This window comes from Rattus rattus, chromosome 5, assembly GCF_011064425.1.
Source record: "Rattus rattus isolate New Zealand chromosome 5, Rrattus_CSIRO_v1, whole genome shotgun sequence".
In the NCBI taxonomy this organism is placed as follows: Eukaryota; Metazoa; Chordata; class Mammalia; order Rodentia; family Muridae; genus Rattus; species Rattus rattus.
Genome location: NC_046158.1, coordinates 105,439,808 through 105,455,949, shown reverse-complemented (window position 1 = coordinate 105,455,949; position 16,142 = coordinate 105,439,808). Strand labels below are relative to the sequence as shown.

The 16,142-nt window shown below is 47.7% G+C and overlaps 1 protein-coding gene across 1 annotated transcript in view; it reads left to right on the top strand.

Moving 5' to 3' along the window:
• Hdc (histidine decarboxylase) overlaps positions 1 to 16,142 on the top strand; it is a 34,435-nt gene that overhangs the window by 9,578 nt on the left and 8,715 nt on the right. Inside the window, exons 2-8 of the mRNA XM_032902599.1 lie at positions 1,193 to 1,358; positions 1,593 to 1,631; positions 6,984 to 7,038; positions 8,570 to 8,742; positions 12,171 to 12,284; positions 13,170 to 13,292; positions 15,784 to 15,918. Of these exons, the coding sequence (XP_032758490.1) occupies positions 1,193 to 1,358; positions 1,593 to 1,631; positions 6,984 to 7,038; positions 8,570 to 8,742; positions 12,171 to 12,284; positions 13,170 to 13,292; positions 15,784 to 15,918 (805 nt within the window). The remainder of the gene's footprint in view (positions 1 to 1,192; positions 1,359 to 1,592; positions 1,632 to 6,983; positions 7,039 to 8,569; positions 8,743 to 12,170; positions 12,285 to 13,169; positions 13,293 to 15,783; positions 15,919 to 16,142) is intronic.

Sequence of the window (16,142 nt, the reverse complement as noted above, 5' to 3'; positions counted from 1 at the left end):
TGGGCCTCTGCTGGTGGCAAGCCTGCCTTTATTTTCAAACACTCAGTGTTTCAGTGTTAAGTGGAAGCTGTTGTCTCCTAGCTGAAGAGTGGACTCTCTCTAGGTGGCGACAAGATGCCTCTCAGGAATCCATCTCAAAATTGTAGCCTTTACCTTTTATTGCGTCTCTGCTGGTGGCCAGAGCCTAAGTATGCTTTTGTTGGTACTTCGTCTGGACTTCGTCACTCTTTTCTCTAAAGCTCCCCCGACCCCTGCTAGGTCACAAAGCAGACCCCTAAGATGGCAGCACAGCTGCCGTTACCCTACAATATCCAAGCTTAGCTGGAGCAGGCGGGCATGAGGAAAGACAAACCTACCAAGCACCACGCATAGAAATGTTATTCAATATGTTTATTACCTTTCCAGGAATAAACTGAACATCAATTTCTTGCTTTGCTTTGATGAAAACTTCAAAGCACCCAGAAGAAACTAAGCACACAGCTCTCACCCGAACCTAATGAATCTTAGGTTTGCCCTGCCTGTTTCCATTCCTTTCAGAAGCAGGCGTTACGCTACTGGTGTGGTTGACATCTCTTTGTTCTCTCCCAATCCCATGCCCTTGAAGTCTCCCTAAGAGAAAACCATTGTCAGCCACCACCCTGAGGGTGAGGTGTTTGAGTTTCTCAGGTACGTACTGGTTTATTTATGCTGAGGAGTGTCACTAGGCAAGTTCCTCCGTCCTCTGTTTATAACTTCATGGCTTTCTTATACATTGCTTTTCAGAAATAAATAGCAGAGTTTTGTATGGTTCTTAACAGCGTTAATGCTGTCATTTAGTATACTGGTAATTTTGGCTAAATGGTATTTTTTTTTACTGTTTATTTACTCTCTCTCTGTGTGTGTGTGTGTGTGTGTGTGTGTGTGTGTACGCGCGCGCACGCGCGCATGTGCATGTGTGCGTGCTTATGCCACAGCATATGTGTAGATTTCAGAAATCAGTTTCTTCCTTCTACCACATGAGTCCTGGAGGATCAAACACTGGTCACCAGCTTGTTTGACGGGAGTGCCTTAACCCACCGACCTATCACTTCTTATTTTGAAATTTGGGTTCTGTGTTTGTTTCCGCCAGGCTCCCTTGTTCCCCAGACTAGCCTGGAACTCTGCTGTGTAACAAGCTGTCCTGGAACCTCACACCATGCTCCCTCTTCCCTAGAGCTGTGGTCCCAGGTGTCCGCACCTGGTTGGCTTATGCCATGCTGAAGTTTGAACGCATGGTTCCATGCACGCTGGGAAAGGTCTCTGCCAAGTGCGCCACAGCCCTGGCCCTTACTTACACCTTCTCTAACACATACAGATTGTACAAGTTAATGGGGTTTGTGGTGGGAACCATATCTATAATGGATGCCTTGCACGACAACCATGTCTAGCCGTCTTCTGCCCAGGATTACTGCTCTGCACCTTGTCCCTGAAAGTTTCTCTTTGTGTTTTTTGTTCCCTCTGCTCTTTCCCCTTCATCCCTAATGTCCACTACTCCATCCTTGTACAATCACACTTAACAGATTTCCACACGAGTGGGAGAATATGTGGTATTTGTTTCCCCGTGTCTTTCCTAGATTGATTACGTCATCATCCCCTGTGGGATGATCATACAGGTGAGGCGGATACAGGATAGAACAAGGCCTGTCATTGGACGAGAAGGAAGGATGGGCGGGAGAAAAGTTTGAGGGAAGGGGAGGAGACTGGGACGGAAAGGACAAGAGAGGGAGAAGATGGAGAGTAGCCGAGAGACACCATGGAAGCTGACATTAAGATTGCGCTGTACCTTGCCTAGCAAGCGCAAGGCCTTGGGTTCGGTCCCCAGCTCCGAAAAAATGAAAAGAAAAAAAACAAAAAAGATTGCGCTGTACCTTTTCAGGTTGTTATGAATGTTCTGAAGGGATGGATGTGCACAGGGCTTTGTATGTTTAGGTGGGCAATTATGTCTTATCAATTGGATCAGAGGTTATTGTGTTGTGTGTTCTTTCATTTAGCGATTTTAGTGTAAGAAAGTGTGTGACGGCTAGAGACACTGGGCCGCCGTGGAATTGGGATGTGTGCTTCTGGTAAGATATCTACCAGATATCTTGGGGCCCTGCAGTGCCAGATCTAGTGGGGGGCAAAGAATTTTACTTTTTATAATTTTACAACAACAATCCCCTCCATTATTTTCATATTGCTGCAAATGACAAGATTGCATTCTTCTTGATGGTTGTGTGATATTCTGTTGTGTAAATACACCACTTTCCAAAAACAATATTTTTTTTTTTTTAGTCATTCATCTGCTTTAGTCATCCATCTGCTGAAGGGCATGGGTGTTGGCTCTGCAGACAAGAATTCCTGGAAAGACGCCATGTCTGCAAGGCTGGTCAACAGATTGGAACCTCAATGGCTCCGGAGGGTTTGGAATGTTGCAGAGCCTAATCACAAATTTATCTTGGGCTACCTCCAGCCCCCTAAACACCCATTCTTGCTCTCCTCTGTGTCAGACTTAGCATCCTGTGACTAATGGGTAAAACCTTTTGGATTTATTAACTTAATGAAACCCTAGTTTTCCACCAATCTAAAGGCTAAGATAGGCCTATGGCAGTGCTGACTCCTTCTTACTATGATCCTTACCTGATGTATCCACTAACGTACTTGAAAAGGGTGTTGATTCATGGCTCCCTTTGTTCTATGAAAATGTCCTGAAACTGCTACCTCACTGAAGATTGAGGAATGGGATTGGAGGAACCTAGACCTAAGCTCTGGGGCCATGACCACTCAGGTTCGGCTCCAGAATAAACTCTCTTACTCCCTTTGAAGTGGAAGTCGTGCTTCGGTGACAGCAGCCCCAGGTTTTGGCTATTGTGACTAATACTGCTACGATAGGAGTGAATGTATCCTACAATTTCTTCCCAAAAGTTTTTTATCCTTATTTGGGTATGGATGCCATTTTTCTAGGTCTAGAAATATCACTTTCAGTTTGTCTTGCTCTTATGTGGTAGTGGACATCATCATGTTAGATTTTTATTATTATTATTCTCTCATATACAACATCCTGACTTCAGCCCCCCACCCCAACCTCCAGAAAAGAGCAGGCTTCTCAGAGACCTCAACCAAACACAACATAACAAGCTACAATAAGACCAGACACATACTGTCACATCAAAGCTGGACAAAGCAACCCGGTATAGGAAAAAGGGTCCCACAAGTAGACAAAACAATCAGGAACAGCCCCCACCCCCAGTTCCACCATTAGGATTCCCACAAGAACAAACAAGCCACTTAACCATACATAACCTATATGTAGGGGACCTAAGTCAGACCTCTGCAGGCTTCCTGATCTCTTAAGTTTCCATGGGCCTGGTCAGTTGACTCTGTGGGCTGAGTTCTCATGATGGTATGTCTGACCTCACTGGTTCTTTCAGTTTTTTTTTTTTTTTTTGGTTCTTTTTCGGAGCTGGGGACCGAACCCAGGGCCTTGCGCTTCCCTAGGCAAGCGCTCTGCCACTGAGCTAAATCCCCAACCCCTCACTGGTTCTTTCAATCCTTCCTCCCCTTCCTCCAGGGGACTCCCTGAGCTCCTGCTCCCATCAGTTACTGGATGAAGTGGCTTTGGTCTCTTCGATGATGATTCTGCCAGACTCTGCCCCCACTCATTGTGCTGGACACATGTGTTGGCTTTCTACAGAGAATGATTTTAGTCTAGGGTAGTGAAGGTGTCACTTGACTTTACCAAACTGCTTTCTGTAATATCTATGGAGAGTAACAGTGATGGGATTCCTTTATTTCACCCACATTGCATCTGGCATTGGTAGAAATTAGGAGCTAAGTAGTTTCCTTTGTAGGCAGCTAGCTATTCAGAGTGACAGGCCACTAGAGTGAGGCACGTGAACTGGTAAAGACTGCACAGCAGACAGCATAGCAGCTGGCCTTAGAAGCTGTCGATTGTGAAAACCGATTCACCAACATGACAGCCAACCACTGACTCTTTTCCTTTTCACTTCCTAATTCTTATGCCTTCCTGGAACTTTTTGCCTGGTGAGGGCTTTTTCTGCTTGGTAGAGTTTCTCTGAGTCTGTGCTCTCATATATGTGATCCGTTTAGAATCTGCCACAGATATTCAAACCAGCCTGCCAAGGACGCCTCAACTCTGCTGAGGCCGGAAGAGGACATAAGATCCCTGGAAATGGAATTACTGATGCTTGTGAGCTCTCACATGGATTCTGGAAGTCAAATCCAGATCCCATGGGAAAGCAGCCAGGGCTCATTACTGCTGAGCTGTTTCTCCAGCCTGGTTTCTCAACTTGTTGGTAAAGCAACTTGTCCTCCCTTCCCTTCCCTTCCCTTCCCTTCCCTTCCCCTCCCTTCCCCCTCCCTCCTCCCTTCTCTTCTCTTTTCTCCTCTCCTCTCTTCTCTCCCCTCCCCTCCTCCCCTCCCCCCTCCCCTCCCCCTCCCCCCTTCCTTTCCTTTCCCCTTTTCTTCCCACCCCTTTTCTTCCTTTCCCCCCCTCCCTCCTTTCCCCCTTCTTTCTTTGTTTTCTTTTTTTTCTGTTTTTTTGTTTTTTTTTGAGACAAGGTTTCTCTGTGAGCCCAGGCTGTCCTAAAACGCACTCACACTGTAGACCAGGTTAGCCTTCAACTTAGAGATCTGCCTGCCTCTGCCTCCCAAAGTGCTGGGATTAAAGCCATGTGCTGACACCACCTGGCTCCCCTTCCCTTTCCTATGTGTGTAGTTTCCCCTCTATACCATGCAATCCCTGGCAAACGCCATCTGACCTCTAATTCCATCCAGTTATGACACTGAATGGAGTTGAAGTCCAGACTGTGAGTTCAAGCTTACTCACCAGTCAGCTCCAACCTTAGACACAGGTTCCCAGTAGGGAGTTTGCTACTTGGGTTTGCAACTACATCTTTGCGGATTCTCACATCTTTCTTGGTTTTGATTACTCTGCTGGCATGGCTCATAGAATTATAGCAAACACAGTTACTTTTGATCCAGGCGGCCATGATGACGGTTGGGTGAAGAGTGACCCTCGGGGTGTGGAGCTGCCTTCTCTGGGCACTCATCCCTCAGGTAGCTCTGTGTGCTCAGCCACTCCAAATTCTTCACATCTCCTGCTCCAGGGGTACTTTTTTAAAAAGGGAGATGGGAACTGGGGATGAAATGCAGGGTCTTGTGCTCCCGAGGTAAACGGTCGGCCACTGAGCCACACCCCTTGCTTAAGCTCTAGCTTTTTCTCCCCTTTCCTCTGATCACCCCCACGAATTCTGTTGTCGTAAGTACAGGTAACGTTTTTCTCAGATTGGCCTCAAGCCTCCCCAGTCCAGAGCCTCTGAGGAACAGAGGGGCCAAAAAGCTCTTGGTATTCGGGGAACTCCAAAGAATGTTTGATGTTTTGTGGCAGTGTTGGGGTTCAGGACAAACACACCACCCCAGAATATGATTCAGGAGAAATTGTCATTCCCCCCACCCCCAGTATGTTCCTTTATGTTATTCTGAAGCCGTCCTTTTGTAAGAGACATTCAGGAAGAAACCTTGGTTAGGAAAACTATTTGCCTCAGGAAGAGGAGGGGTGCAGATAACAGCCATCACCAGAAAGATTTCCATCTGACAAAGAGCAGCAGTTCTCCCCCTTACAGCGTGTCCTGCACGCTGCTACCCCCAGTCCTGCTCTATTTACAGAACGTGCCTTGCGCTCTGCTGCACGTAGCTCCCACTCTATTTACAGAACGTGTGTACCCTGTCCTCTGCTGCATGCAGCCCCCACTCTATTTACAGAACGTGTGTGCCCTGCACTCTGCTACCCCCAGTCCTGCTCTATTTACAGAACGTGTGTACCCTGTACTCTGCCCCCCGCAGACCCCACTCTATTCTACAGCTCTGCTTGCTGTGGAAGCTACCATCAACTAAAGGGACTTCCATACTTATTGTCGCTACACAGGTTTTTCTCCTGTTGGTCTGTCTTACATTAGCTTAAACAGTAGCTGAGGCCAAGAACCCAGAACAAGGGCTATGTAGTAATCGAAAAAAAATAACCCTTCATATCCATTGTCAGCTCCTGCCTGTTGTTGATCTGTCCTGAGATCATCCCTGAGCTAGTGATGGGCTTCTCTGAGTCTGCTCTATGCCTCACCTCAAAGCCCGGGCAGGAGCATCGTCATCCTCTGTGCGACTTATTGTGAATGCCCTTGGTCTATTTCCAGCCCCTGAGCTAGGAGCTTTATCCAAGTCTGGGGTTGTACGGTCTGAATGCAGGGGCAGAAATGATGGAGGACTCTCTTACTTTTCCTACCAGGAGCCGCTCCTAGGCTCGGGATGCTAGGTGCCCTGATTGGTCTAAAAACACTGTTTCCTCTGAATCTGTTGATCAAAGTTCTAATCAAGAGGGGCTGGGACAAGAGAGGCTGAAATTAAGCCTGCAAGAAGGGACTTCATGGGGGCGGGGCCAAGGTAGGGGCATAGAGAACCCTTAAATAAGAGGCGCACTGGCTGCCAGGCAGTACGTGCACAGCACAGACAATAGTGAGTAAGAAGCCCGGCTGCCTTCCGGTCTCCTCTTTCCGTCTGCAAGCCAAGCCAAGATGATGGAGCCCAGTGAATACCGTGAATACCAAGCTAGAGGTGAGTAAGGCTTCGGAAGATGCTGTTGGGGACAGATGAGTGTTTGAGTTGCCTTGGGAGAGCAGGGCTTCAGCGCTGTTTCTCCTGAATGGGATGTGGATCTGAGTTTTAAATGGTCCCTCATTCTTTGCCTCTCGTGTGCCTACTTCCACGATTGCTGCCTGTGCCTTGTATTTCATTTCCTCCTACCTGCCCACAAAATGAACTATTGTGATCCACTCCATTGCCTCATGAAATAGGGGGAAAAAAGTCTCAAATATTCGGTAGCACAAACTTTCTTAATATTGGTTTCTCTGTGTGAAGTAGTTTATTCTTTTAGTGGTCATACCTAAGTGTTCTCCGAGCGCCCTCTTGCATACCAGCTTGCACAGAAAACAAAGCCAGTTACCGTGTTGTCAGGCCTGGCTGTCCACAGAGGTAAGTGCCTAAAGGGAACTTTTAGGAGGATGCATCCAACAATGTGACTTGTGACTGCTTCTTCCGTTTAGTACACATTAAGCGAACTACACATCAACTTCAAATAAAGGTTCTTTTAGAAGCCAATGTGACAACAGAGAATTTTGAGTGTCTTTATAATTTTGTAATAGTCTCATCTCCACTAGAGGGGCCACAGTGCCTAACACTTATTGGCTGTAAGTTAATATCCTGCTTTAAACCTCTCTTCTCTTCTTCCCTTGAGTCAACCTTTGTAAGGGGATGTGTAGCATATCATGTGCTTCTCAATGGTGCCCTTAGCTGAGAGAGAGGGTCCTTATCCTGCAGTGGGACACATTTTCCTATGAGACTGTCCCGGGATGAGTGGCCACTCTCTTATGTCTCCTGGGTACCACTGCTGGGTGCCCAAGGCTGTGGCAGGCTGAAGGAGTCAAGCCCCCTGGCGCCTCAGTTTGTCTAGCCCCGGTTTTCTGTGTGGGAACTTTGCAGGAGCTGATGTAGAGGGAGTAAGTCAGGCGTCTTCCTTCTCTGCTCATTTTCTCCTCTGCAGGGAGAAGGCGAGGAGGGAAGGTTTCTGCCGCTCACAGTAGGTACAAGGCGAGGGTGGGAGGAAGTAAGAGGCCATGAGAGAGCCCCTCTGAAGGCTGAGAGACAAAGAACAACTGGCCTGCGGTGGCTTCACTCGACAGCTTTCCTTCCTTCCTAGTCCTCACTCATTTGGTGCATCTATTTGAATGTGAAAGCCAGTGCTGAGGGACAGCACCAGGGAGAGGTGGGCCTCAAGACTCTGGGGGTCCAGGTTGGGTCACAAGCTCCTGTCTGGGCTCTCGGCTGAACTTAAGTATGTCCGGCCGGAGTACCTCAGCAATGTGTGTGTGTGTGTGTGTGTGTGTGTGTGTGTGTGTGTGTGTGTGTGTGTGTGTATGTGTGAACTTAGTTTTAATCAATGTTGCCAAATATATATATATATATATATATATATATATATATCTAGAATGGCTAGAGAAAGCTGATTTAATGAGTCTACTAAGATGTTGTCTCCTTTTATTAGAGCTGGGCGTGGCAGCTTTCATCTCTGTTGACAAAGAACATGGTACATGTATGAGTATGTGAGAGTATGTGAGTGTGTGTGTTAATGTGAATGTGTAACAAGTTTGGGCTGCATTAAGTCTCTGCTGTGAGACTGTAAGGTAAAGGATCCATAGCTATTCTGTCTCTGAGAAGAAGACAACAGGAGAGTGGGCGTACTGGCGGGTCAGGGAGAAGGAAAGATGTGTTTCACTTTGGGGCTAACGTTTTCCTGCTTTGCAGATTTTCCCCTTTGCTCATCTGTCCTCTCACGTGCTCTTCCCATCAGGCCCTCACAATCTTACTCTCCAGGACGCACGCTGGGGATCAGGTCTACCCTGCCTGTGAATCCAGCTCCTTTCACCAAGTCTTTTGATCTGGGTTCAAGAGGGACAGGCATGAATAGGCCAAGGAAGTGCAACCTGGTTCCTCTGCTTCTGTCCAGGGAAAGAGATGGTGGATTACATCTGCCAGTACCTGAGCACCGTGCGGGAGAGGCAGGTGACTCCAAATGTGAAGCCTGGGTACCTGCGAGCCCAGATACCTGCAAGTGCTCCTGAGGAACCCGACAGCTGGGATAGCATCTTTGGAGACATTGAGCAAATCATCATGCCTGGGGTAAGACATTGCAACTGCAGGGGTGATTCCAGATTCCAGGGTACACAGGAAAGGGTGTATTGCAGGACAATACATCCCTCATCTCCCAACACCAGAGCTCATCTTCTGCCTGGAAGTAGGTTTCTTGTGCCAGCATTGACCTGTAGTGCTGGTGGGGAGGAGTCGAGGCCAGAGTGTGGTCAGCTAGTGAGATGGGTGGAGACTTGGAGATTGGAGCCAGCAAGGAGAGCAGAGATCAGAGGCAGTGCCTGCATTTCAATAGCTAGGGCCAGGGACTCGCCCTTCCAATCTCTGAAATGGAACGAAAGGGAAAGTCCTCAGAGGTACCACAGCAGCCAGGTTGGAAGACCGAGGCAGCTGTGAGCTCAGCAGCCACTCAGTCCCCTGTGTCCTCCTTACCAGGGAGGGCTGGTGATTGAATTGTTTCTTGCGGACAGGAAAGAGCTTTTCTGGAATTACTAATATGTCCCAGGAGGAGAGAGCAGCCTGAGGTGACAGTGGCTTGGGCAGGGAACAGATGGAAGTTGGTGGATGCATGAGACTTGAGCTGGAACTCACCGCCCTGGGCTATGCCGGTGTCTCTTCATACCAGTCACGAGTAATTCTGCTGGGGTGACCCTGCTAACATCATCCCAGTTCCCTTCCCTGCCCTACACTGATGATGCAACACCCCTTGATGAGCTAGCTGTTCCTTCCTAGTGACCCATTTGACAGTCCAGGAAACTGAGGCCCCAAGAAGTTGACTATTTTGCCCCGGGTTCTGGGTGGCAGATCCGGATTTCAGCCTGAGCCATCTTACCCCAGAGGCTTTGTTCCCCCCTCCTCCCACTAGGCCACCCCAGACTGGCTCTGGCCTCGGCAACTCTCATTCCATAAAACCACTTGGTGATGGGCTTGGTCCCATCTGTCTCCCGAAGGCTTTGGCCTTAGATGCGATGGATGTGCCCACAAGCTAGGATGAGAAAATGTTCGGACTCAGAAAAGGCCAAGTTTGCCGTGTCGTCTGTTTCACAAGCAGCTTTGAAAACTGTCAGCATGAACGCAGTTTTATGCTTGGCCCTCGATAAGATTATCTCACCAATTTCGTTCTGTGAAGCCAGCGCAGCAGGGACTGGCTGTAATCAGAGTGGGACTGGGAGCAACTGTTAGGGCAGCTGATTCAGGAAGGAGTCATTACCGGTTTTTTTTCCCCCAGTGGGTGTGGCTACAGAGGCTCGTTTTGGGACTTAGAGGTCTGTCTGCTTTGATAAGGGCTCTTTTGGCTTATCAAGGCTGATTATTTTTTACAAGAACTGATAACTACATCTTGATAAGGCACAGAAGGGGTTGGTGTGGGGTGGAGAGCCCTTCCCTTGATTCCAAATATGGTTGCTATGCACAGTGTGAACGAGGGCCCAATCTTCCTTCCATCTCATCTTCCAGGCCCCGCTGGCCTCCTGAAAGCTAGCCCGGAAGCAGCTGGCCCCTTGCATTCTTATTAAAAACGAATGGTTTTCCTTTTATTTCCTAGATACTGAGAAGAAAAAGTTTCATTTTGATTAAGTCTAAGCTGGGCCAGAAAGTGAGAGTGAAAGAGCAGGAGGCAGGCGGGCAGGCGGGCAGGCGGGCAGGCGGGCAGGCGGGTGGGTGGGCAGGGAGGCAGGCGGGCAGGCAAGCTTAGTGGGGAAAGGACCTTGCTGGCAAGCCTGATGACCCTAGTTCAATCCCTGGGACCATGTGGTGGAAGGAAAGAAGTGACTCCCTCAGGTACACCTACACATAGAAACACAGACACACAGATACACGGACACAAAGATACATAGACACGCAGATACACAGACACACAGAATTAGAGATAGGGGGGTAATAAAAATTTAAAAGTAAGAATGTAAGCGACTGAGAGAAGAGAGAGAAACCCAGAGAGAGAAGGCAGGTTACAAGTCTTCTTGGTTGTTTGGGCGGAGTCTGGAGTGAGTAGCCTTGGGACCTAGATGATGTTTGGAACCGTGAGATTCTATCTCGCTCGCTGCCACAACTGTTCATCTCTGCCAATCAGTAGAACAGGAACGAGGCTTGGACCTCACGGGGATGCTGTGAAAATGAGAAACGACAAAGCTTGGAAAGTGGGAGATATTGGAACCCCTGCTGGCCTCCTGATTGGTTGAGAATTGAAGGAAGAGGTTGCTGACTAAGAGTCAAGTCTGGATATGTGGTGTGTCTGTTACCTAGGGGTTACCTCCTGGTTAATATTACCACCTTACAAACGGTCAGTTTCTTGTTTGTGTCCATTTACTTAACAGTCCTAGGATTGATTTATTTTATGATAAGGAGGTACAGGAGTGGTTTCTGGTTTTATAAGGGTCTGCCGAAGTGTATACGTATTTTGAGACCACCTTTGAGAAAAGTTAAAAATGGATCTCAAAGTTGACGGAGGAAGACATGGGGTTTCGGAACCTAAGTTCCCAAACCTCACAGCGAGTCAATGAGGAGCTGAACGAGCCCAAGCTTGGATCCTGTGACCTTGGGCTTCACTCCAACTCCCCTGCATGCACTGTGTGAAACAGTGTTTGAGCTACAAAGGTGGCCAATATTTGCTCACACAGAGCATAACGGATGCACCTAGGTGCTCTCTAGAGAGTTGTCAGTCGGGGAAACGTTCACTCAGTGTTGCTCAGGCTCAGGGGTCAGTGTGGGCTCTAGGAACTGAGGGAGGTCCCATGAGGAAAAATTCTAAGAATTAACAGGTTTTAGAGGGCCATGTCTTCTCGAGAAGTCAGAAGACACAGCTTCAGTCAGAGGCAAAGGCAGGTGAAAGTGGGATAGCCTGGTGAGAAGGGTCATCACTGAACAGGTAAACTGCTGAGTGTGTGTGGTCCCTTGTAGGAGGGCCCTCCCCAGCTCCTTCCTGTATCTATCTCTGACCGTGGGCAGATACTTCCTGGGCTAGTATCTCTTCTCTGTCCCTACCTCTCCTGACGCCATCCCCACGGGAAGCCTAGGGCAGCTTAGGGTGTCTAACTGATGACTCATAGTAGGAGCTTTCTTTCTAGGGACCTCAGGGACCCCTCAAACAATAATAGAGGCTTTGGCAAGAACAAAGAGGAAACACCTGTTTGCCCTTCAGACCTTACAGTTTCCGTTTCCTTTTTATTTCTGGCAGGGAATCAGAGTGGGGCTAATGTGAGAGTCCCATGTCCGTGTTACTGACACTTTTCCTAGTTCCTTTTTGATGTGGACGAATGTCCTCTACTGATGAGCTAGCTCAGTGCAGATAGGTGGAGAGGAAAATTAGTAACAGAGGCCTTACGCTAACGGAGTGGCTCTCTGAAAAGTGTCTCCTCCACTTCTGCAGTTGTTTCTTTTTGCCCAGAGGTTCTCTGGAGGAAGAGAGGGCTTTCTGGACATGCCACCTGGTACCAACTCTGTGGTGTTGTGTGTTGTGTCTCTAGGTGGTTCACTGGCAGAGCCCCCACATGCACGCCTACTATCCGGCTCTCACCTCTTGGCCGTCCCTGCTAGGAGACATGCTGGCTGACGCCATCAACTGCTTGGGGTTCACGTGGGTGAGTAGAAATGCCTCTAGCCACTCGTACCTGGGAACATAACAGGGAGAGCCATTTCAAGGCAGAGGATGCATTCTGTTCTTTATCTCTGAAGGGGGTGTGTCTAATTATTCAGTTAATAATGTGGTGTTAATTGAAAATGAAAACACTAAATGTTATAATGCTGCATTATGGAAACTTGGTCTTTATACACATTATCTCATCTAATCCCAGAGACTCACGAGTACTGGTCCCATTTTATAGATGAGGAAATTGAGGTTTAAGTGGTTTAACTTCCTAAACTCACAGAGTTTAAACAGACTTTGATGAGATTCGAGTGGAGATCTGGTTATTTCTACAGTTTGTGACCTTTATGGGGCACTTTGACATCTCTTGGGTCACAGCTTCCCCTGGGCTCTCTCTGAAGAGTTAGAGATATGCTCTGGGGTTTCCCTTAAGTTCTATTCAGATCTGAGTGGTGCCAGAAGCCTCATGGAACATCCTTATCTCGTAAGCTTGAGCCTTAGCAGTGAGTGGGAGGTTGAGGAGGGCCTGAGTCCAGCCGTCATCTTGGGAAAGAACTCAGTGGCTTCTTAGTAAACACTTTCACTTGGGCTTTGGAATATCAGCGGGATGTTTCAGGGACTTGGAGAGCCAAATGCAAGCCAATCATTTCTGGGCTGTTTCTCCGACCTCATTGAGGGTAGTGGCATGGATCCAAAGTTCCCATTCCTTCCCTTTTTGACAGAGGAGGGTAGCATGGGCAGAATGGCTGTTTGTATCCTGGGCCCTCAGGCTCAACTCCTCCTCTGCAGAAGCTCTCATTGATGTTGAGACAGAGATCTAGGTATTCCTGGGGCTGGTGGGGGCATCTCAGTGCAAATGAAGGTCCTTCCGTTCTTTCAGGCTTCCAGCCCAGCCTGCACAGAGCTGGAGATGAACATCATGGACTGGCTGGCGAAGATGCTGGGGCTCCCGGACTTCTTCCTGCACCACCATCCCAGCAGCCAGGGGGGAGGCGTCTTGCAGGTACCTGTGATGACAACATTCCATCTCACACAGGGTCGTGATGAGCACAGAACGCAAGGGAGAATCCGTCCCCACATTCTCCCGTCCTCCACAGAGTGTCTTTACACCACCCCACCACCACTGTCACCGCCACCACACCTCTTTCAACTGCCAGTTCATATATGCCCCTGTCTTCACCACATTCCCTTACTCGAAATAGATGGATTGAGCATCTGATGATTGGGGTCCCAGCTGTCCTTGACCTAAATTTCATAGTTTACAGTTCGCCAAGTCTCCCTGCTGTCTCATTACACCCTGTGGCAAGGGGAAGTGGGGAGTAAGAAACAACCAGTTATGGGAAGAGCTTCATTGCTCACACCCTCTGACCCCATCTTTTGGATAAATGGCAGATGCTATCTCTCTCCAAATACTTCTGTTTTTCAGATAGGAACAGCTCAGGGCACAGCTCTGTGAGCCCCTCCATAGACCTAGAGCATTGGTGGGATGCTCTTGCCTCTGTGGGCTCTTGATATCTGAGGGCCTGGTTTGGAGAACGGACAGTCCCTGAATTCTTGAATTCTATGATAGTGCATACATAGCCTGGTTTTATAATCTATAAAAACAGATCATGATATTTCCCAAAAAAGTAGATGGGAGGATTAGATAAATAAAAAGTGAACCCCATCCCCATTCTGACAGATTCAATCAGATTCCTATGAGGAAGGTGAGCTTGTACCCGTTGCAGACTTCCTGTGAGCAGAACTTGGGATATAGTTGGAAAAATTTACAGTATCTATTGTATACAATCTTGTTTCGCTTCTTTGCTGTCCTTTGAGTCAAGGCTCTTCCTGTAGCCCAGGCTAGCCTGGAAATCACTATGTAGCCCAGGTTAACCCTCAACTCAATCCTCCTTCATCATCTTTCTGTGTACTGAGGTTACAGGTGTATGCCACCACACCTGGCTGGTGATTTTGCCCACCATTGGATCTTCTCATCGCCCCTGTAGGTACACAGCACCATCTCAGTGACCTTAAGATTTTACTGAAGTAGAGAGCTTAAATAACAGTTGCTAGATGGGAGAAAGAAGATTCTAACTCAGGAGTGTCTGAATCCAAATTAGACTTCCCCTGTGCTCATCGGCCATCTGAGTTTGAGCTATTCCTACATCCTTCTGAACGTCATCCCTCATCTGTAGTGACAGACAGCCACAGGCGTTTGAGGATCGAGTGTTCTGTAAACTATGGATTGTGGTACAGAGAGGAGATGAGGTCATTATTGATCTGTCTTCCTTGTTATTAAGTCCCATTCGACCACTGACTATTCTGAGGGTCTGGTCTGCTCTACTGCCCATGTCAGGGTCCACCTGGCTTTTTAGCGGATTCTGTCATCTGCAGTTCACCTGACTATTTCAAGAAGTAAGATCTGTGAGTGGGGAGAAATCCGAGATTTCTGAGACACTGCAGACATGTCTGGAGAAAAATCTCATCCTACCCCGTCTTATTGTGGATGCTTTTGATTTGGTGGATAGAAGTGAGTTTCCAGAGGGGCAGTTAGCCCAAGTTGGTAAGAGTCATTGAAAACAAAACCAGACCCAAATCACCAGCCACTTGCACAAGCCAGTGCTCTCTCTAGAGTGTTCTTGTGGACGAAAACTTGATTTCATCCTGGAAAAACCAGAGGAAAAACCTCCTCTCTTCTCTTGTCTTCTCCTTCCCCATATTTTCCTTTTTCATTCTATTTGTGCTGTGGATCAAACACAGGGCTGACTGTGGGCTAAATAGGAGCTCTACTACTGAGATGTACTTCTGGCCCCAAGTGTGTTTTTTTCTTTTCTTTTCGTTTTTTTTAAAAGATTTATTCATTTATTATATATAAGTACACAGTAGCTGTCTTCAGACACACCAGAAGAGGGCATCAGATCTCTTTACAGATGGTTGTGAGCCACCATGTGGTTGCTGAGAATTGAACTCAGGACCTCTGGAAGAGCAGTCGGTGCTCTTAACCACTGAGCCATCTCTCCAGCCCCCTGTTTTTTTCTTTTCAATAAGTTTTACATGGTAAGCAAGCATAGCCACAAGAAATGGGAAATTCTCTTACTTGCTTCTGGAACATTTTTTTCTTGTTTCTGTAGTCACTCTGAGAGGGGTTGGCATTGGTGAAAACTTACTCTTAGAATGCAGAATAGGTATGTGAGTGAGGGAGGAAGGAGGCTCTTGGGGAAGGAGTGTCCCACTCCCTTACTAATTGCGACCACACACACGGACACACACACACACACATACACACACATACAAACATACATACACAGACACTCATAAGCAGACACACACAAACATACATACACAGACACTCAAAACAGACATATACAAACATACATACACTGACACACACAGACACACATAGACACACACAGACACACACACACATGCACACCATACATAGTCCATCATACCCAGGGAACAGGATCTAGAGAGGCTGACACAATATAATTGGTAATCCCTCTCCACTACAGAGCACTGTCAGCGAATCCACTTTAATTGCCCTGCTGGCAGCAAGGAAGAACAAAATCCTAGAAATGAAAGCGCATGAGCCCAATGCTGATGAGTCCTCTCTGAATGCTCGTCTTGTTGCCTATGCCTCTGACCAGGTAAGTTGCTCGACAGAGTCCACACCCTCATGTCAGGGCTTGGCTTTAGGGGTCTTAGTACTTGTGTAACTCTCATCTATACCTGTGAATCCTGGGTTTCGGGGACGTTTGAGCCTGGGGGTTGATTTCAGAAACCACAATGAATGCCAGTTTCAAACATGGGTATTAGAGTCCTTCAGTCTTGGCCTTTGACTGTTCCTGGTCATACTCATGCTGACTGTTTT